Source organism: Halichoerus grypus, chromosome 4 (assembly GCF_964656455.1).
Source record: "Halichoerus grypus chromosome 4, mHalGry1.hap1.1, whole genome shotgun sequence".
Lineage (NCBI taxonomy): Eukaryota > Metazoa > Chordata > Mammalia > Carnivora > Phocidae > Halichoerus > Halichoerus grypus.
The window spans coordinates 64,056,467-64,072,859 of NC_135715.1; the positions used below are offsets into that span (position 1 = coordinate 64,056,467).

The 16,393-nt window shown below is 34.0% G+C and overlaps 1 protein-coding gene across 6 annotated transcripts in view; it reads left to right on the forward strand.

Annotated features, from left to right (window-relative positions):
- Positions 1–5,707: 5,707 nt before the first annotated feature.
- POSTN (periostin) overlaps positions 5,708–16,393 on the forward strand; it is a 33,455-nt gene continuing 22,769 nt past the window's right edge. For 4 of the 6 annotated variants that reach the window (XM_036070271.2, XM_036070273.2, XM_036070274.2 and 1 more), the window contains exons 1-5: positions 5,709–5,877; positions 7,229–7,327; positions 11,978–12,042; positions 13,758–13,915; positions 15,491–15,655. In XM_036070271.2, coding sequence (XP_035926164.1) covers positions 5,759–5,877; positions 7,229–7,327; positions 11,978–12,042; positions 13,758–13,915; positions 15,491–15,655 — 606 coding nt within the window. In that variant the 5' untranslated portion in view covers positions 5,709–5,758. Of the gene's footprint in view, positions 5,878–7,228; positions 7,328–11,977; positions 12,043–13,757; positions 13,916–15,490; positions 15,656–16,393 lie in introns of all 6 variants that reach the window. The other 2 variants (XM_036070270.2, XM_036070272.2) reach the window with 1 other exon arrangement.

The following is a 16,393-nucleotide window of genomic DNA, read 5'->3' on the forward strand; positions in this document are numbered from 1 at the left end:
AGGAGCTTTTTAGAAGATGAGGGAGAGAGAATATATACCATGTATTACAAACACTGGAAAAGAAGATGAAGAGAATTTGAGGACAATGTTGGCATGGACAAATAAACAGAGGGGATACCAGCAGATGAAGGTCTAAGTATGGACCTGAGAATATTTCTATTTCAGAGGGAAAAGGCCCAAGAAGGTGATAAATGTCTGATTATCAATTATAAAGTTATCATGATTTAGACCATTCTTTCATCAGACTAAAAATGCCAGAAACTCTCATCCTGTAAGCGCTGGCCATCTACAGATTTCTTCTAATTGCAGCAATTATGCACTCCCTCATCTTCAGTCTGATTTTTAGAAGTTATTAGAAGACTATTAGTTATTTGTCAGTGGGAGACAGATGATGACTAGGGTCTTAACTGTCTCTGAAACAAAGCTGTCCAGATCTAAATGAGAGAAAAGATGAAAGGCCCAATGGGAACAGTATCAAGTGTGCCAGAGATGAGAAAGAACGGCTTTATAAATGTGAAGGGAACCACTGAGTGAAATCAGACCGTGGAAGTGATTATTTCTGATCATTTATGGGAGGTGGAAAAATCTGTCACAATTTCTTATTCTTGTCACTAGTCTATGTCAGTATGGAACAGCAACATAAATCTCAGATAAAAAGTAAAGCAATTTATTGTTCAGTCATATAAAAGAAATGTGACTAGATTTTTCAGTTTTTAATCTACATTGGGCATCATTCATTTTGGTTGATCTAAATCAGCTCTCAAATATTTTATTTAAGAGATTTTTATTAATCTTTAGTTATTCGGCATTTTGAAATGTATATAAGATGTTTAAGGCTTTTTTCATATCAATTTCATATAAATTACTTAAATCAAAATATAACGGTATCTGTGCTTCTAGAAACATATACTGTACTTTCTCCACTAGATGTCTCCAGAGAAATACAAGTAAATACTGTTAATAAGAAATGCTGCTAATAAGCACCCAGTTTAAAAATTTCAGTATTCGGTTCAATTAGGGACAATAGTTACATTGATTACTTAGTAGGAAAGTGAGATTTGTCACTTGATAGGCTTTTAAAGGAAATCAGAGTCTAAATTTAAAAAAGAACGATGGCATGCTACCCACATTTATCACAGAAAACCTTCTATATACTTCCAAATGAATTAATATTAAAGAGACATCATATAATGTTTACTTGGGGGCCAAGTTAGTCATCTCTTTCTCTGAATGTGATTTCATTACCTTTCACGTATCATGGGTTTCCTCCACTGGAGATACATTGGGAGTATGGCTTCCGAGGAGATATCACTTCTTGTAGGCTTTACACTGTGTCAGCACAAATACCCGAGCCTATATATTGCCCTTTGACTTCTTTAAGTTGGGTGATTTTCAGTTTTATTTTAGCTATATTTTTAGCTATATTTTAGCTAATATTTTATTTTTTTATTTTTTTTTTAAAGATTTTATTTATTTATTTGACAGAGAGAGACAGAGAGAGCACAAGCAGGGGGAGCAACAGAGGGACAGGGAGAAGCAGGCTCCCCGCTGAGCAGGGAGCCCGATGCGGCGCCCGATCCCAGGACCCTGAGATGGTGACCTGAGCTGAAGGCAGAAGCTTAACCACCCAGGTGCCCTATATTTTAGCTAATATTTTAAAGAGGTAGAAAAAAAAATCACAAAATTTAATTTTTGCTTAATTTGAATTCCTTTTACTGTTGGCTTGCCCTCACTTAAAGGAAACAAAGATCACTAGGCCTTTGTCAGAACTTCAGTTTACAGGGCTGCAAACCCTGTCCCAAAAAATGCTAAGACCTCCACTGGCCAAGCACTTGGATGCTGAGACATGCTGCCCCCATGAATGTGTGGCATTAACTTCAAGGCCTTGTCATGTTTTATAATCAAGCTCTATTATCTGTAGTTTACAAATAAGCCAGTAAGAAAGCAGTGATACTCAAGAAATGTTTTTAAGATCCCACAGACGATATATTAAAAAGCAGGAGTTTAGACATGACTTGGGGCAAATAACTACTCTGGATCTTTCAAAACCAAGGAAAAGCCTTTTAAAAAATCTACTCTTGGCTCAGGTATCCAGACTTATTGAATCCATAGACAATGTCCAATCCTAGAGAGTGTAGGCCATGTTGGTTACATGCTAGCGAGAGTAAACATGATATTACAATGACTTCACAGTCTCCAGAGGCTATAAGACTTGCTACAAAGATCCCCTGGATAATTTGCAAACTGCCCATAAATTAGCATCCTGATAGCTAGAAACAAATGTCTCTGTCTTTCAGACACGGTATTTTTCTTTGGTTGCATAAGAAGCCATTTCCTTTTCATTAATGACTTACATTTCTAGGTCAGACTTTACAACCCTGAAGGTCAGATTCAATTGCCAAGATTTCAATCCTCCTCAAAACTGCTAATAAAATTACGTAGCCAACCCAGGGGCAATATCCTTTCATGAAGCAGAAGAATAAGGGCCCTGTGTGGGGAGAAAGAATGAGAGAGAGATTGATCCCTGCTGAGTGCTCTGAAAAGAAAGAATGTTGTCCTTCTCAAGCTTTTTCTCTCTTTTCCACATCTTAAACTACCTTTTCTCCCATTCTCTGAAACTATTTTCTTCCCTCACCCTACCCTGCACTGCCAGATAGAGACTAGTGTTCAATTATTAGCCTCCCAGAAGCTAGGATCTTGGCTAAAGCAGTTGTTTGGACTTTGGACCACTCCATAATACCGTATAATATCACACTTCCATCCAGGCTGAGCTTGGCTTTTTTAGTCGCAGTGCTTTCATGTTTTTATATTTACCCTAAAGTTTTCCTTCTCTTGGAATGCTCTCCAACCTCTAAATTTACATGTAGTTTATATGTACAATCTGGCCCTCATTTCAAGATCCTCCTTGATGGCCTTACTTACCCTGAGTGTAAATATTTGCTGAGGGCTAGCATTTGTTGACTTCTATGGGACTTACACAATTTCCAATAAGATGCTCAGGATGGATAGATTTAAGACTCTATTATTTGAAACTCTGAAAAAAAAAAAAGATTTCAGAGCCTTTTTAGTATATGAGCATATATCATGCTTTTTATAAAAAGTAAACCTGTATCTCCAGCCAGAAAGGAGCAGTCCTCTTTTGAAATATGAATGCATATTTATTTTTCTTACTCATCTCATACGATTATTTGTCCATTTAGACCACTGAGGGAATCAGTGGTCTAGGTGAATGGATGCCATTGATTCCAATGGTCACAAGGAACAACTTGGTCAAAATCGTTCTTAAAAATAATATATTTTCAATGTCCTGCAGACACTATGAAGAAAGTAGGTAACAGGAAATTACTGATTCTACCTTCATCCCTTTACTTATAATCAAGTCTTTTTGTCATCATTTGGGACTGTGTTTAAAGACATCTTTTAGCCTTGATACACATTATCCAAGTCCATTATCTTTTTCTCTCAATACCTCAGTCCTTCCTCTCCAATCAAACCCCATTGTATTTAAGCAGATTTCACCTTCATTACAGAAAAGCTTATAAATAGTTGCAGCTATCTAATAGGAAAAAGGTTGCATTAATAGTAGTGAGCATCCCAGTAAAGAATGAATGACCATTTATAATGGTGTTGTCAGAGACATCTCTGTATTATAAGTTTGATTTATCCTTCTATAATTCCAAAATTCCATTATTATGTCTTAGAAGATAAGTAATCTACATTATAATGTCTAATCAGTCTAGAATTGAAGACTTTTATATAACTATGTTACCAAGAATATTCTAACAGTTAACTTACTGGTATTAAGAAGAACTTATTATCAGGCGCCTGGGTGGCTCAGTCGTTAAGTGTCTGCCTTCGGCTCAGGTCATGATCCCAAGGTCCTGGGATCAAGCCCCACATCGGGCTCCCTGCTCTGCCGGAAGCCTGCTTCTAACCCTCTCCCTACTTGTGTTCCTTCTCTCGCTGTGTCTCTCTCTGTCAAATAAATAAATAAATAAGATCTTTAAAAAAAAAAAAAAGAAGAACTTATTTTCATAAAACAGTCTTTCCATCCTACTCAGTAAACAATTACTGACCACCTAACAATTTACACACATAAGAATAATAAAAACTTATGATATAAAGCAAACCAGTAACATACAGATGCAGTTAGAATAATTCCATTCAAAGATATATAAATGTTAGATAAATCTTCTTCCTGCAAGGGACCAGGGACAGAATTTATCTTTTATGCCCTCTTCTCTCCAGGTCTTCTTTTGAATTCCTCTTTCATTTTCTATACCTTCATACCAAGATTTTCAAATTGAAAGCAGGCCTCTGAATTGTATTTCAGAATATTGTCTAATTGTAGGCTTTCTTAATAGACTAGCTGCCAGTTGCAGAATGATTTTGGTGCCTCAAAGCAAAATTCTATAGCAAGTTTAATATAACTCTCCTGATACCTGGAATCATCTCGGGCCAATCCAGCCTCCCCTTAAAGACTTTGCAATTGGAAAACATGGTGAGGAAGTTATCAAATTTCTCTATATTGCCAGTGAGGAAACAATACCGATGTGCCATAACAGAAGGAACGCTTTGCAACAAGACTGGAATTACACTTTTATTTTAGGATAGCGTGCAACTTATGTATTCAAGAAGACTCATTGCAGGTTATCGTTTCAGCTTATTGTTGACATCTGACATTCGGATTTCTTTTTTCTTTTACCCAGTGGTTCTGAACATTTGATGTACCATGTGTGGAGAGGTAAGAGCGCATATTCCCTTGGATCGGAATCGCATGGTGTAACAGTAAGACATTTCGGTTACTCTTGATAAAAATCGGAAGAAGATTTCTGGCAATACTCTTGTTTCTTAATATGTCTTTAATCTATTACAGCTAGATTAGTAATACTTGTTTCCAATAGACGCTGCTTTTGTCCAGTGGTTATGAGATGTGCCGCCTAGACAAGTTCATCATCATGTGAAGTATGTAATGAAAAAACAATAAAGCACAACTGGTTTTTTTTGTCTGCTTCATTTCAAGAGTTAGGAAAACTTGCCAGAAGTTGATTTATGTTAACTCTATCTATTCCTTGATATTTGAAAGGAGGAGTGAAATGGGAAGGATCTCCCCAGTTTAGTAGTATTGCAAGGAACATGTGGTCTCTCTTATATTTTTCGTCAGCAATTAGAGTTCTTATTTCATATTTTGTACAAGTTTTAAATCTATCCAACATCTGTTTTTAATCAACAGCCATTACTGTCTTATGATTATCAAACCTAATCTACATTTGCTTTCTGGTGAAAAATAATAACCCTTCAGTTCTGATGTGAACTAAATGTGAGAGATGTGATAAGATCAAACAATGATCTCATTGAGCACAGGGACATATACTCTGCAAGGGATGGATTGCAGAAGAGTCCTTCAAACCCAAACAAAACCATTTTCCATAAGCCCCTCCAAAGTACAAAAGAATAAAACTGAAATAGGAACATGCAAAGGGTCAGTTATTAAAGAGGAAAATAAATAATTTAAGAATAAAAATAAATATCTTCTTCAGAATGAGATGTAAAAGAAGCTCAATGTGTTCAGTAAACATCACTAACAAAAGTGGATGTTAGCTGCCAACTTGAAGTTGCTGATGTTTTTTGGAGCGAGCTCAGATTCCCAGGTTATACAGTGCTCCCTCCCACGACTCTGACATGTATATAAACTCTGAGCTCTCCAAAGCCCACTGCCAGTTCTCTTCGTGAACTAACTGCAACGGAGAGACTAAAGATGATTCCTTTCTTACCCATATTTTCTCTACTCTTGCTGGTTGTTGTTAACCCTGCAAACGCCAATGGCCATTATGACAAGATCTTGGCTCATAGCCGAATCAGGGGCCGGGATCAGGGGTAAGTCAGTGGTTAGGTTTTATAAATCTTTTTTTTTTTTTTCCTTAGCTTGTTATATGTATAAGTATCTCTAAAGTTCCTTAAATATGCCAGGGTTTTTTTCTACTTATCAAAAAGTAATAAGAAAAAGGAAAAAAGGAGTATTCTGTGATTTGTATATGTGTTTTAAACTAAAAATTACTGTCAAAATAATTTGCACATGATTGCTTTTTCTGAAGCATTATATAATTTTAATCTAATTGATAACATTTAACAGGGCATTTCATTATTATTTCATTTATTTGTATTTTTATTTCCTTCCAAAAATCTGAATGAGGTTTTCAAAATTAAAAATATATGGTTAGGGCTTTCATTATGTAAACTTTGCATTATCTCACATGATGTTAGGGAAATTTTCATTTAAGTTCTGTATGAAAATTAAATAATGATTAATGTTCTTTGAATATTTTAAAGCGTTTAAGCATGCTTTTAAATTCTACATTCTGTAAAATTTGCAAACATAACATATTTCTTGGAATAAATTCAACTACAACTTAGCATTTTTAAAGTTAATAGGCATAATTTAGTAACTTAACCAACCATTTATAATTTTTTTTTTTGAAATGGATCTTGGCACTTCTTCTAATGTCTCAGAAGGATTTTCACAGTGCTCAAAAGTTCCTTTGCTTTACAGTGCAAATAAGACTTCCTATCTCTTTAAGAGAGAAAGACACTTAAAATTCTGGCAGAGGATGTTGCTGATCTACTATTTCCACTCAAAGAAATAGATTTTCCTTTGTGCAGCCATATTATTCAGTTAATTTTAGCACTCATTTACTTCTGTGATTACTTACCTAGAAAATTACAGCATATCGTGTCTTTGGACCTAGTAAAAACCTGTCTCTTTTCCTCTCTTGATTCCTCGTTGTTCCAGAGTCCGTTGTTCCAGACTAGAGTCCAAAATGAGCACATGTTTGGTTTAAAAAGGGTCAGTAGATTGTCTTACTATTAAAAGTAGTAAGAATGAAAACAAAATTAAGTTGAACTTAATGCTGCTTGAATAGTCCTACTAGATTAACTTTTGCAGTCAAATGCTCTACCCCCGAGCTATAGCCCCTAGATTAACTTTTGAAACACCGGTGTTCTCCTTTTAAGGATGTATAATTTCCTCTCTATTTTTCTCTCCCATAGACTTTAGTTTTTCTGATGATTCAGTATGCTTGGAACAAGAAGCAGATTTTTGCAAGACTAGAATCACGTCTTTGAAAATTGAGTCCGCATGTTAACTTTTTTTCTGAACCATCTGACCTGAAGCTATGAAAAACTCATTGTCATTAGGAACTAACTTTCTTTTCTTCCTTCTGTATTCCAGCCCAAATGTCTGCGCCCTTCAGCAGATTTTAGGCACCAAAAAGAAATACTTCAGCACTTGTAGGAACTGGTACCAAGGTGCCATCTGTGGAAAGAAAACGTAAGTCTCGTCTTTTTCTTAATGCGCCAGTCCCCACGACGTCTATGTCTTTCCTTGGACATATACACCATTTTAGTTGAAAGTACTCTCCCAAATTGCAAGCTTTAAAACAAAGATTGGATCATAAGTGTGAATAAAGGAATTCTCCCTGCATTTCTCCCTCTGCTGGTGGACCTCTCATGAGCCCTGAATGTTTGTGTCATGGAGGTCCAAAGGAAAAAAATCCCATGGCGATGTATAGAATCAGTGTGTGACTATGTCATTTCTACCCTTGGTTTGGCCCTCTTTTTTGATGAAGATACTTATCACTATGCTTCATTTTATAAAAATGGTTTCCTCAGTTTCCTCATTTTATTAAAAAAAATGAGCCAGAAGAATAAATTGATCTAAAATATCAGGATTTTTGAAGCACTAATTATTGTTTGCCTACACTCATTTGGAAATTATCTGAAATACTCCAGTTTACCTCAAAATTTTCATCGAAGTTTGAAGGAAGAAAGAACTTAAGCTTCATCTCTTCATTTAATCCAGTTATCCCATCCCAAACTACCAGATCCACAGGGGTCCACAAAGGTGATAAAACCGGTCACTACATATACTATTTCAATAGCCAAAAAGACAATTGCGTTTACTTCGTTAGATATTTCACTGATTAACTTAAAATCAGAAAATATTTTTCATTACTTGATAGAACTGTGTATTGATTTAATCTGTCAATAAATGTTGGTAGGAAAATACAATCCTGAGCATATAAAAGTTGAGAATTACCCATGTGGTCCAAGTTCTTCATTTTAAAGTGAAGGAGTTGAGTCATACAGTAAGTTACTATATCGGAAAAATTAGAGATACCATTGCTGGTCAAAAAAACAGTGCTTCCTATTAATTTGGACTCCACTCCCAGTGAAAGATGCCTTGAGAACCAAATATCTGAACGAGAACCTGCTTACTACATCATCATTAAACTTTAGTTACCCTAAATAGGTGGAAGGATTGAGGGATTGTTAAAAACTTATTCCTAATTTAAAATAATGCTGGTATAAATACTAAACATAGCATCACTTAACTTCTTGGAGCCTTTGTTTCTTTACCTATGATATGTGGATTTCATAGTTACAGAGTTTTTTGGGGTAGAATGATTTGATGAATGTGAAATTGCTAAGTAACTCACAATATCAATTGTCCTTAAATTTAAAGTACTTAAACAAATGGATATGTGTGGGTGGGAAAAGGAGTTGTGACCAGTTGCCTACCTAAAATGCCTAAGATTATCTTTATTTCCAGATAAAAAACATATATTCAATGCATATAACCTTAGCTGGACTCTACTTCTCCATGGTCACTAAATCTAGGACACCACAGAACTTTGCTGCCTATTCCTGTTCATTTGCTTAATAGAGTTTCAACTGATGATACTTTTTGGCCTAGACCTTATTCTTATTAGTTTGCAGACATCTGCTAGACTTGAGAGTCATTCACACAATTACAATGTAAGTCAGTGGTTGCAATGATCTTGGCCATGATGCAGGCTGGGCCCCCGTTGGGAACTCCGAGACTCGGGATTCTCTTCCCTTTGTTCTTCATATTCGTGGTTACCATGAGGCATATTTGGAATGCACACCAACTACATAAGGACTTGCTCTCTGAATTATTCAGGGGATATCTTTATCACATCCTTCCTGGAAGTTAGAAAAGTATGATATAATCTCACTTTAACCATCTAAATATATTAGAGATGCCAAGGCTTGTACAAAGGTTATGCCAACATTCTTTCTTGTTCTCCATTTAAAAAAAAAAAAAAATCCTGCTTTGAAGCCTGGCTTTTTACCAGAGACATAACAGTGTCTCCTTTGTTAAATTATATTAGCTTATTTCCCCCGAGTAGCTTAATTTTCACAAACACATTTACATCTGTGCTCTGAAATAAATGTAAATGCTAGATGCTAGTTTCAAATAATCAAATAAATCAATAACATTGACAAGAGGAATGCCTGTTTTGCCATCTGCTTGCAGCTGCTAACGTTTCCAGAGACATCTTTAGGACTTTTTGTTATCAGTTGACAGAAATGTTTGTCTTTTGGTGGAACAGTTGCTTTGCAGATTTGAAGGAAGTAATTATGCAGGCCTGATGTTAAACATGAATTTCCTAAGTTTAAGATATTTCCTACAACATATACTGGCCAAATAGTACAGTATTTTGTATACTTCTTTTCAGCTGGCATTTTTATGAGATTTTAGATAACTAATCAGAAAATGAAGATAAGTTTTCCACTTTCAGAGATGTGCATAGTAATGATTTTTCTTTACTCTTGTTTTGTCCTACTAACCCTGCGGGAAATTTAAGTTTTGTGTAGAATAAATGTTCTCCTGAAAAAACCTACATTTTGTTTCTTAAAATATCAACTCAGATAACCATATTGTTCAACGATCAGCTGAAATTGCATCTGATTGTTTTGGAATTTTATTCCATCTGGTGCACCAATTGTCTACATTAAGGCTAATCTTTGGTTCATATTAGCATGTGTTACAGAAATTTTTGTTACATTAATTTCCTCTTCTATTCACTCTTTTACTTCAAGTTAGTACTATCAATACGACCAATAAATATGTATCTCAGTTTTTTAAATTGTTTACAATATATGCTAAAGCTAACGTGTAAGCAATTCTGAATCAATCCTTTGGCATCCAAATATTCACATTTATTTATATGGGGATCTAAGTAAATAAATTGTTTCAGGGGCCCTTTTAGGATTTGCATAATTCTCCCATACACTTTCCATATGTTTCTAATACCAAGTATTTTTGAAATTATTTTAAAATTGAAGAACAATTTGAAATTGGCATGTCCCACTTAATTTTGTTCATTTTTTTTATCTATCAACTATCTTTGAGTCAGTTTTCCATGTCAGAAATTTTTTTCTCATTCATCTTTCATATTTTATTGCATACATGTATATGCATAAATAATGTTATGTTGTACTTTTTAAATTGACATCAAGAAAATAGAGAAATAGGAATCTAAGATCACAAACAAGACCACAAATCGTGGATAATCAATTAATAGACCTGGCTTTAATTTGAAAAGCTTATTTACTTTTTAAACTATAGAAGACCATTTCTTTTTTTTTTTTTTTATTTTAAAGATTTTATTTATTTGACAGAGAGAGACACAGCGAGAGAGGGAACACAAGCAAGGGGAGTGGGAGAGGGAGAAGCAGGCTTCCCGCAGAGCAGGGATCCCGATGCGGGGCTTGATCCCAGGACCCTGAGATCATGACCTGAGCCGAAGGCAGACGCTTAACGGCTGAGCCACCCAGGCGCCCCTAGAAGACCATTTCTTAAAGCATTTATAATTCTACTTTTTACAAGCTTTCTTTTATTGTAATTTTTATCATACTAAGAAAAAGTTTTTTATTGTGATCTTTTTCTTAAATATATCCAAATTCTCTCATTCATTCATACTTTTTGAATATGATTATCACAACTAGAAAAAAAACAGAAATAAATAATATCTGAACTAGTCAATGCGTGTTTAATTACTAAATTAAAGATAATCAGTCTATAAGTAATTATCTTAAACTGCATGACATGGAATTTATCAATTAAAAATGACAAAATGGTCTGTATTTCCTCTTTACTTATAATATTCCCCCATTTACAATTTTTGTTTTGTACATTCACCTTCATATTTCTATTGAGAGGAAACAAACAAATAAAATTATGTAAAATTTAATTAAAAATACTATTTATGCTAGATTTTGAAGAAGTCCAGAAAATGTCAAATGGAATTTGATAAAATGAAGATCGGGATTATATTTTTAACAAAGTAAGAAATAAAAACAATTATATAGATGATTTTAGGTTACTATTTTCCCACAAAACAGAGTAATTTAAACAAACTTATTTTGGATATATCTTTGTTTGCTGAATTTTCTGGTTCGTTACCTTAATTATACCTTTATATAAATACACTTTGTTAACTTTGAAAAAATAGCACTTTCTTGAATATTGTATTGTAGAAGATTTTAAAGATTGTATTTAATATGATCAAACTCATTGATCATTTAATACGATCATTTAATCATAATTATGATCATAATGATCATAAATATGATCATTTAATATGATCAAATATGATCAAATAGCTCTATTGGCAATTCAAACCTAAAATATTATTTTAGTTAGCAGTGGAATAGCTTTTATTGATTGGAATGGGTTAATGTATTTACTAATGTTTCTAGTTTCTAATAACCTTATACTAATAAACATTTCTATTTATAGTTCACAAAATGATTTTAAAAGCATCCTTTTATTTGAGACTCACAGCTAGCCCGTGAGTAGGTATCATAGCTACCACATCCATGTTAAATAGTTGCAGAAACTGAGACTCAAATTTGTTAAATTACTTGCTCAAGGTCACACATCTACCAAGGACAGAGCTGGGAACCAAACCTCATTCATCTGCCTCAAGATCCTGGAACTTTTCTACAATGTCATGACACTACATAGAGAAATCAAACTAATATAAATAACTTGGTATCAATTCTAGAGTCTCATAAATTATAGCAATAAGTGGCATATTTTTGCTAAGTTTATATGGAAATGAATTCTATGTAGTTCCTCATTTTAATATTAATTTCTTCTGCTATACAGGACTGTGTTATATGAATGTTGCCCTGGTTATATGAGAATGGAAGGAATGAAAGGCTGTCCAGCAGGTAAAATTTCAATTGAAATTTTATGGGAACTTGTCTTGTGTAAGGAAAAAGATTTGAGGTAGCTCAGCTTATAGAAAAGCCAAATGTGTGTGTGTGTGTGCGTGTGTGTGTGTGTATTTAGCACCATGGTCAATCCTAAGATATACCACCATCTTGTGTTAATCATGACTTTGTGTTAATCATGATGACAAAGTATTAAAACATACTGCTCATGCACTAAATGTTGGACCATACAACAGAAGATCGATCATAAATTTATATTAGTTCAACTTTCCTTCAGGAATGAAAATCCTCTCTACAAAATCCATCTTTGAATTTGTCTAGAAACATGGAGTGGACTAGTTGGGAAGGCATAATCTGCTGTAATTGAACAGCTCTGATTTTTAAAACTTCCCTCATATTGAAAATTGGTTTTCTAAATTTGCCAAAAATTTTCTAAATTTTCTAAAAATTTTGCCAAAAATCCAGTTCCTCTTTGAAATAACAGCCATTCAGATATTCAACACCAATCATCACATGCTTCCTCTGGCTAACCTCTCTTTCTCAACAGATTTCTCTTCTCTGAGCTAATCACCCCCCCCCCCAGTTCTTCTAATATAACATAAACTTTGGGGCCCTCACCATCATGGACACGAATGCATAAAAAGCCTCTAATCCAGTCATCTTCTTTCTGAACATGATCCTAGACTGGTGCCTGTATTCCCTGGGTGTCCCAGCAGCTGAGAGAATAAAATCAAGACAAATACTTCCCTTTTGGGGTCCCCTGAACTTTGGTTAATGTCATTGGTAACCATGTCTTATCATTAGCTCATAATGAATTTATGATCAATTAAAATTAATTACAGGTCTTCATATCAAGTCAGGCCTTTCTCTAGGATTTATTTTTTCCACTTGGGCATAAGGACATACATGGAGCTCTGTTACCTTTAACTTGTTAATTTTTACTCGTTTTCTTCATCTTTTTGGGGTCTTTTTAAATCCTGATTTTATAATTTATTAATTGTGTCACTTCATCTTTATATATTCACAAATGTAGTAACCATTTCTCCTGCAATATTATCCAAATCATATGAGTTTTCAAATAAGATAGGGTCAAAAGATAAATAAATTAGCTGCATCAACTTTCAGGTTCCCATTCATATATTAATATTTCTTCTGAAGTTCAGGAGAAATATTCTGGAAGCATTAGATACTTCCATCTATTTCCTTCCTGAAATTATGCTGAAAGAAGTAGATCTACATGTTTCTTTCAGAAACCCAAATCTATAAAGATTAATATCCCAGTACCAAACAATATTATGCTATTTAGGAGTTTAAGCCAACATGAAAGAAAATATCACCTTTGCCATCCTCAGTGAGAAGTGAGGAACATCTTTTTTTTTTTTCAGTGAATCAAAATATTTACTGATAATTATAATTGAACTCTTACTGACATAGCAGGAGTCACACCTACATACACTAGATGTTAACCAGGGTGATAATTTAAAATTCTTTTTCCCTCAACACACAGGATATATGAAATAATAGTTTCCAACGGTATTTTATTAGTTAGCCCTCGAAAGGCAACTTTTATATAAAATTGATAATTCATAGAATTTTATTGCTAAAATTATCAGTGAAATGTATTGAGGAACTTAGTGTAAAGTTTAAAGGATTGTGAGATAGTATTCGTGAAATATTATCCTAAGTAATTCTTCATTTCTTGCTTGTTGCAGTTTTGCCAATTGACCATGTTTATGGCACTCTGGGCATCGTGGGAACCACCACAACACAGCGCTATTCCGATGTCTCAAGACTGAGAGAAGAGATTGAAGGGAAGGGATCATTCACTTACTTTGCACCGAGTAATGAGGCTTGGGACAACTTGGATTCTGTAATTCATTATTTTTATTAATATCATCATTTTTATTGTTGTTTCATTTTAATTGGTTTATTAACTTGGAAATTAATAGAAATTTTATATCTTTTTTTGTTATACATATATGAGGATACATAAAAGAATGAGTTATTAAGTGTAAGGATGAAAGCATCTTAATACATCCATAAATGGAATAACTCCCCAGCAGGTTCATAGACTGATTAAAAAAAGGCAAACCAAGAGTGGACTGAACTGGTGTTTATCATTATTCTAGTTTACTCCTTTCCTCTTTCCTTTTTGATTGGGAAGAAACATATTGAATTTTAGATGACATATGTAATAGAAAGGTAAGTTAAGAAGCCTAGTGGAATTTAAAATTTATTATAAGACATATTATAAAGATACAATTAATTATTTTTAATTATATGTAAATATACTTGGCTGCTCGGATATTGACATATTTATAAACGTGTATGGATATTTAAATGAAGTATCATAAGCAACGCATTTGATTTTCAGACTTTTTGTGCATAGTCTGTAATACACAAAATTTCCAATCTGTAACACTGGTATATTCCTGCTTTCTACTTGATATGAAGATGAATTGATAATTACTACTAGAGTCAAATAATATTTAGTAAAACTTAGGCAGATTTCTCTAGATATTATCTTGCTACATTAACCGTGTGGTTAATTGCTTGCATTACAGAACTCTCTCTGCTGGTTGTCCTTGACTGCGTCTCTTAACCACCTTTCTAGTTCCTTTTGCTGACTCCTTCCTTCACTTGAGAATGAGTCTTATTAAAGTCTCTTCTGGGAATTAGACTTTGCTCTTTATATACACTTCTAATGGCTTCAGCTATCACTTTAGTGCATATAACCATGAAATCTGTTTCTGAAGCTGTTCTCCTTGGAAACTCAGGAGAATATTTCTAATGTCCATTTTAATATTTCTCCTTAGATACACCACTGCATCTTTAAACAAAAAGTTATCTAAAATATGTGCCACTTTCTTTCTCCCCACAAACAATTGCTTTTCTGCTGTCTTTTTTTCCATAATTGGCAGTACCTATCTTAAGTGTTTAGACTTGAAAATGGTGAGTCATCCTGCTTCTGCTCTAATTCTTACAAACTACTGTTAGTCATCGAGGTCTCATGTTTCATCCTCCTCTCTAATTCCCTCATTTTTGCTATGCATTATCACCAGATTAACCTTCCCAAAGCCCCCAGTCTAATCATTATATTCCAATGCCACAAAATCTTCAGTGTCTCCTTTTTGCCAGTTTACTCAGGCATTAAAGTCTTCCACATTATTGTCCCACATACTTTTCTAAAATTCCTTCTTAATATTATCTAAGAAACATAAAAGTATGTGCTAACCAAATGTACAACACCTGCTCTCCCAACATTCACCCCTGTGTCAGCAACTGGACTTAGAATGATCACTACTATTCCTACCCTATTTACCCTTTAAGGCCTGTCCCCAGGCCTTGAATAGCTGCCTTTCCTTATTTGACCCATAGTGGGATTATAAGTATTTTAATGATGAACTGCAATAAGATAAACTTCTATCATTTCAATTTTTCCTAGGATATCCGGAGAGGCTTGGAGAGCAATGTAAATGTTGAATTATTGAATGCTTTACATAGCCATATGGTTAATAACAGAATGTTGACCAAGGACTTAAAAAATGGCATGATTATTCCTTCAATGTATAACAATTTGGGGCTTTTCATTAACCATTATCCTAATGGGGTAAGTTTCATGAATAAAAAATACATTTCTGAGCAATATCACCTTTAATATTTTCTCTACCTTTTATATCATGTTCACAGAAATAGTAAAATATTAGTGAATGTAAGTACTATATTATACTTTTTCCTCACATTTAGAGCATGCAAATTTCTAATTCATTGGCTGACTTCTACTAGAGAATGATTGGGAGGAGGAAATTAAATTCACAGTTGATTGACAGTAGACTTAGATGTCCTTAAAAAAGGACATTTTAGTAGTTGATGTGTTTGGAAAATAATAACCAAAGAAAAAATAGTAAATAAGAATTTATCAAAGAATAATCAGAGAATGGTATTTCTTTATTCTTCCTCTAGCTACTATACTGATTTAGGTTCTTGTGTGTGTAGATAAGAGTCTTTGTGGGAAACTTTCAACAGGGTCATAGGGCTCTTTCAACAAATTTCCAGGGACAAAAAGGGTCAGTGATGAGGCAATAATTGGGAAATCACTGGAATAAAACTGATTATACTTGTGCAATAACTATTTCTCTCTCTCAGAACTTACTTTAGGGCTGATAGACTTTTTCATGTAATTCATTGACCTGCAGTTGAAATAGTTTATGACTATCTCTATAAAGAGAAGAGAAGGGAAAAAAAGCAATAACTCAAATGAAAAAAAATGCTTTTTGTATGTTAAGTGTAACTAGATTGGGTTTTCAACTGGTCTTGTTTTCTCTTAGTTTCTTTTTTAGACAGAGCG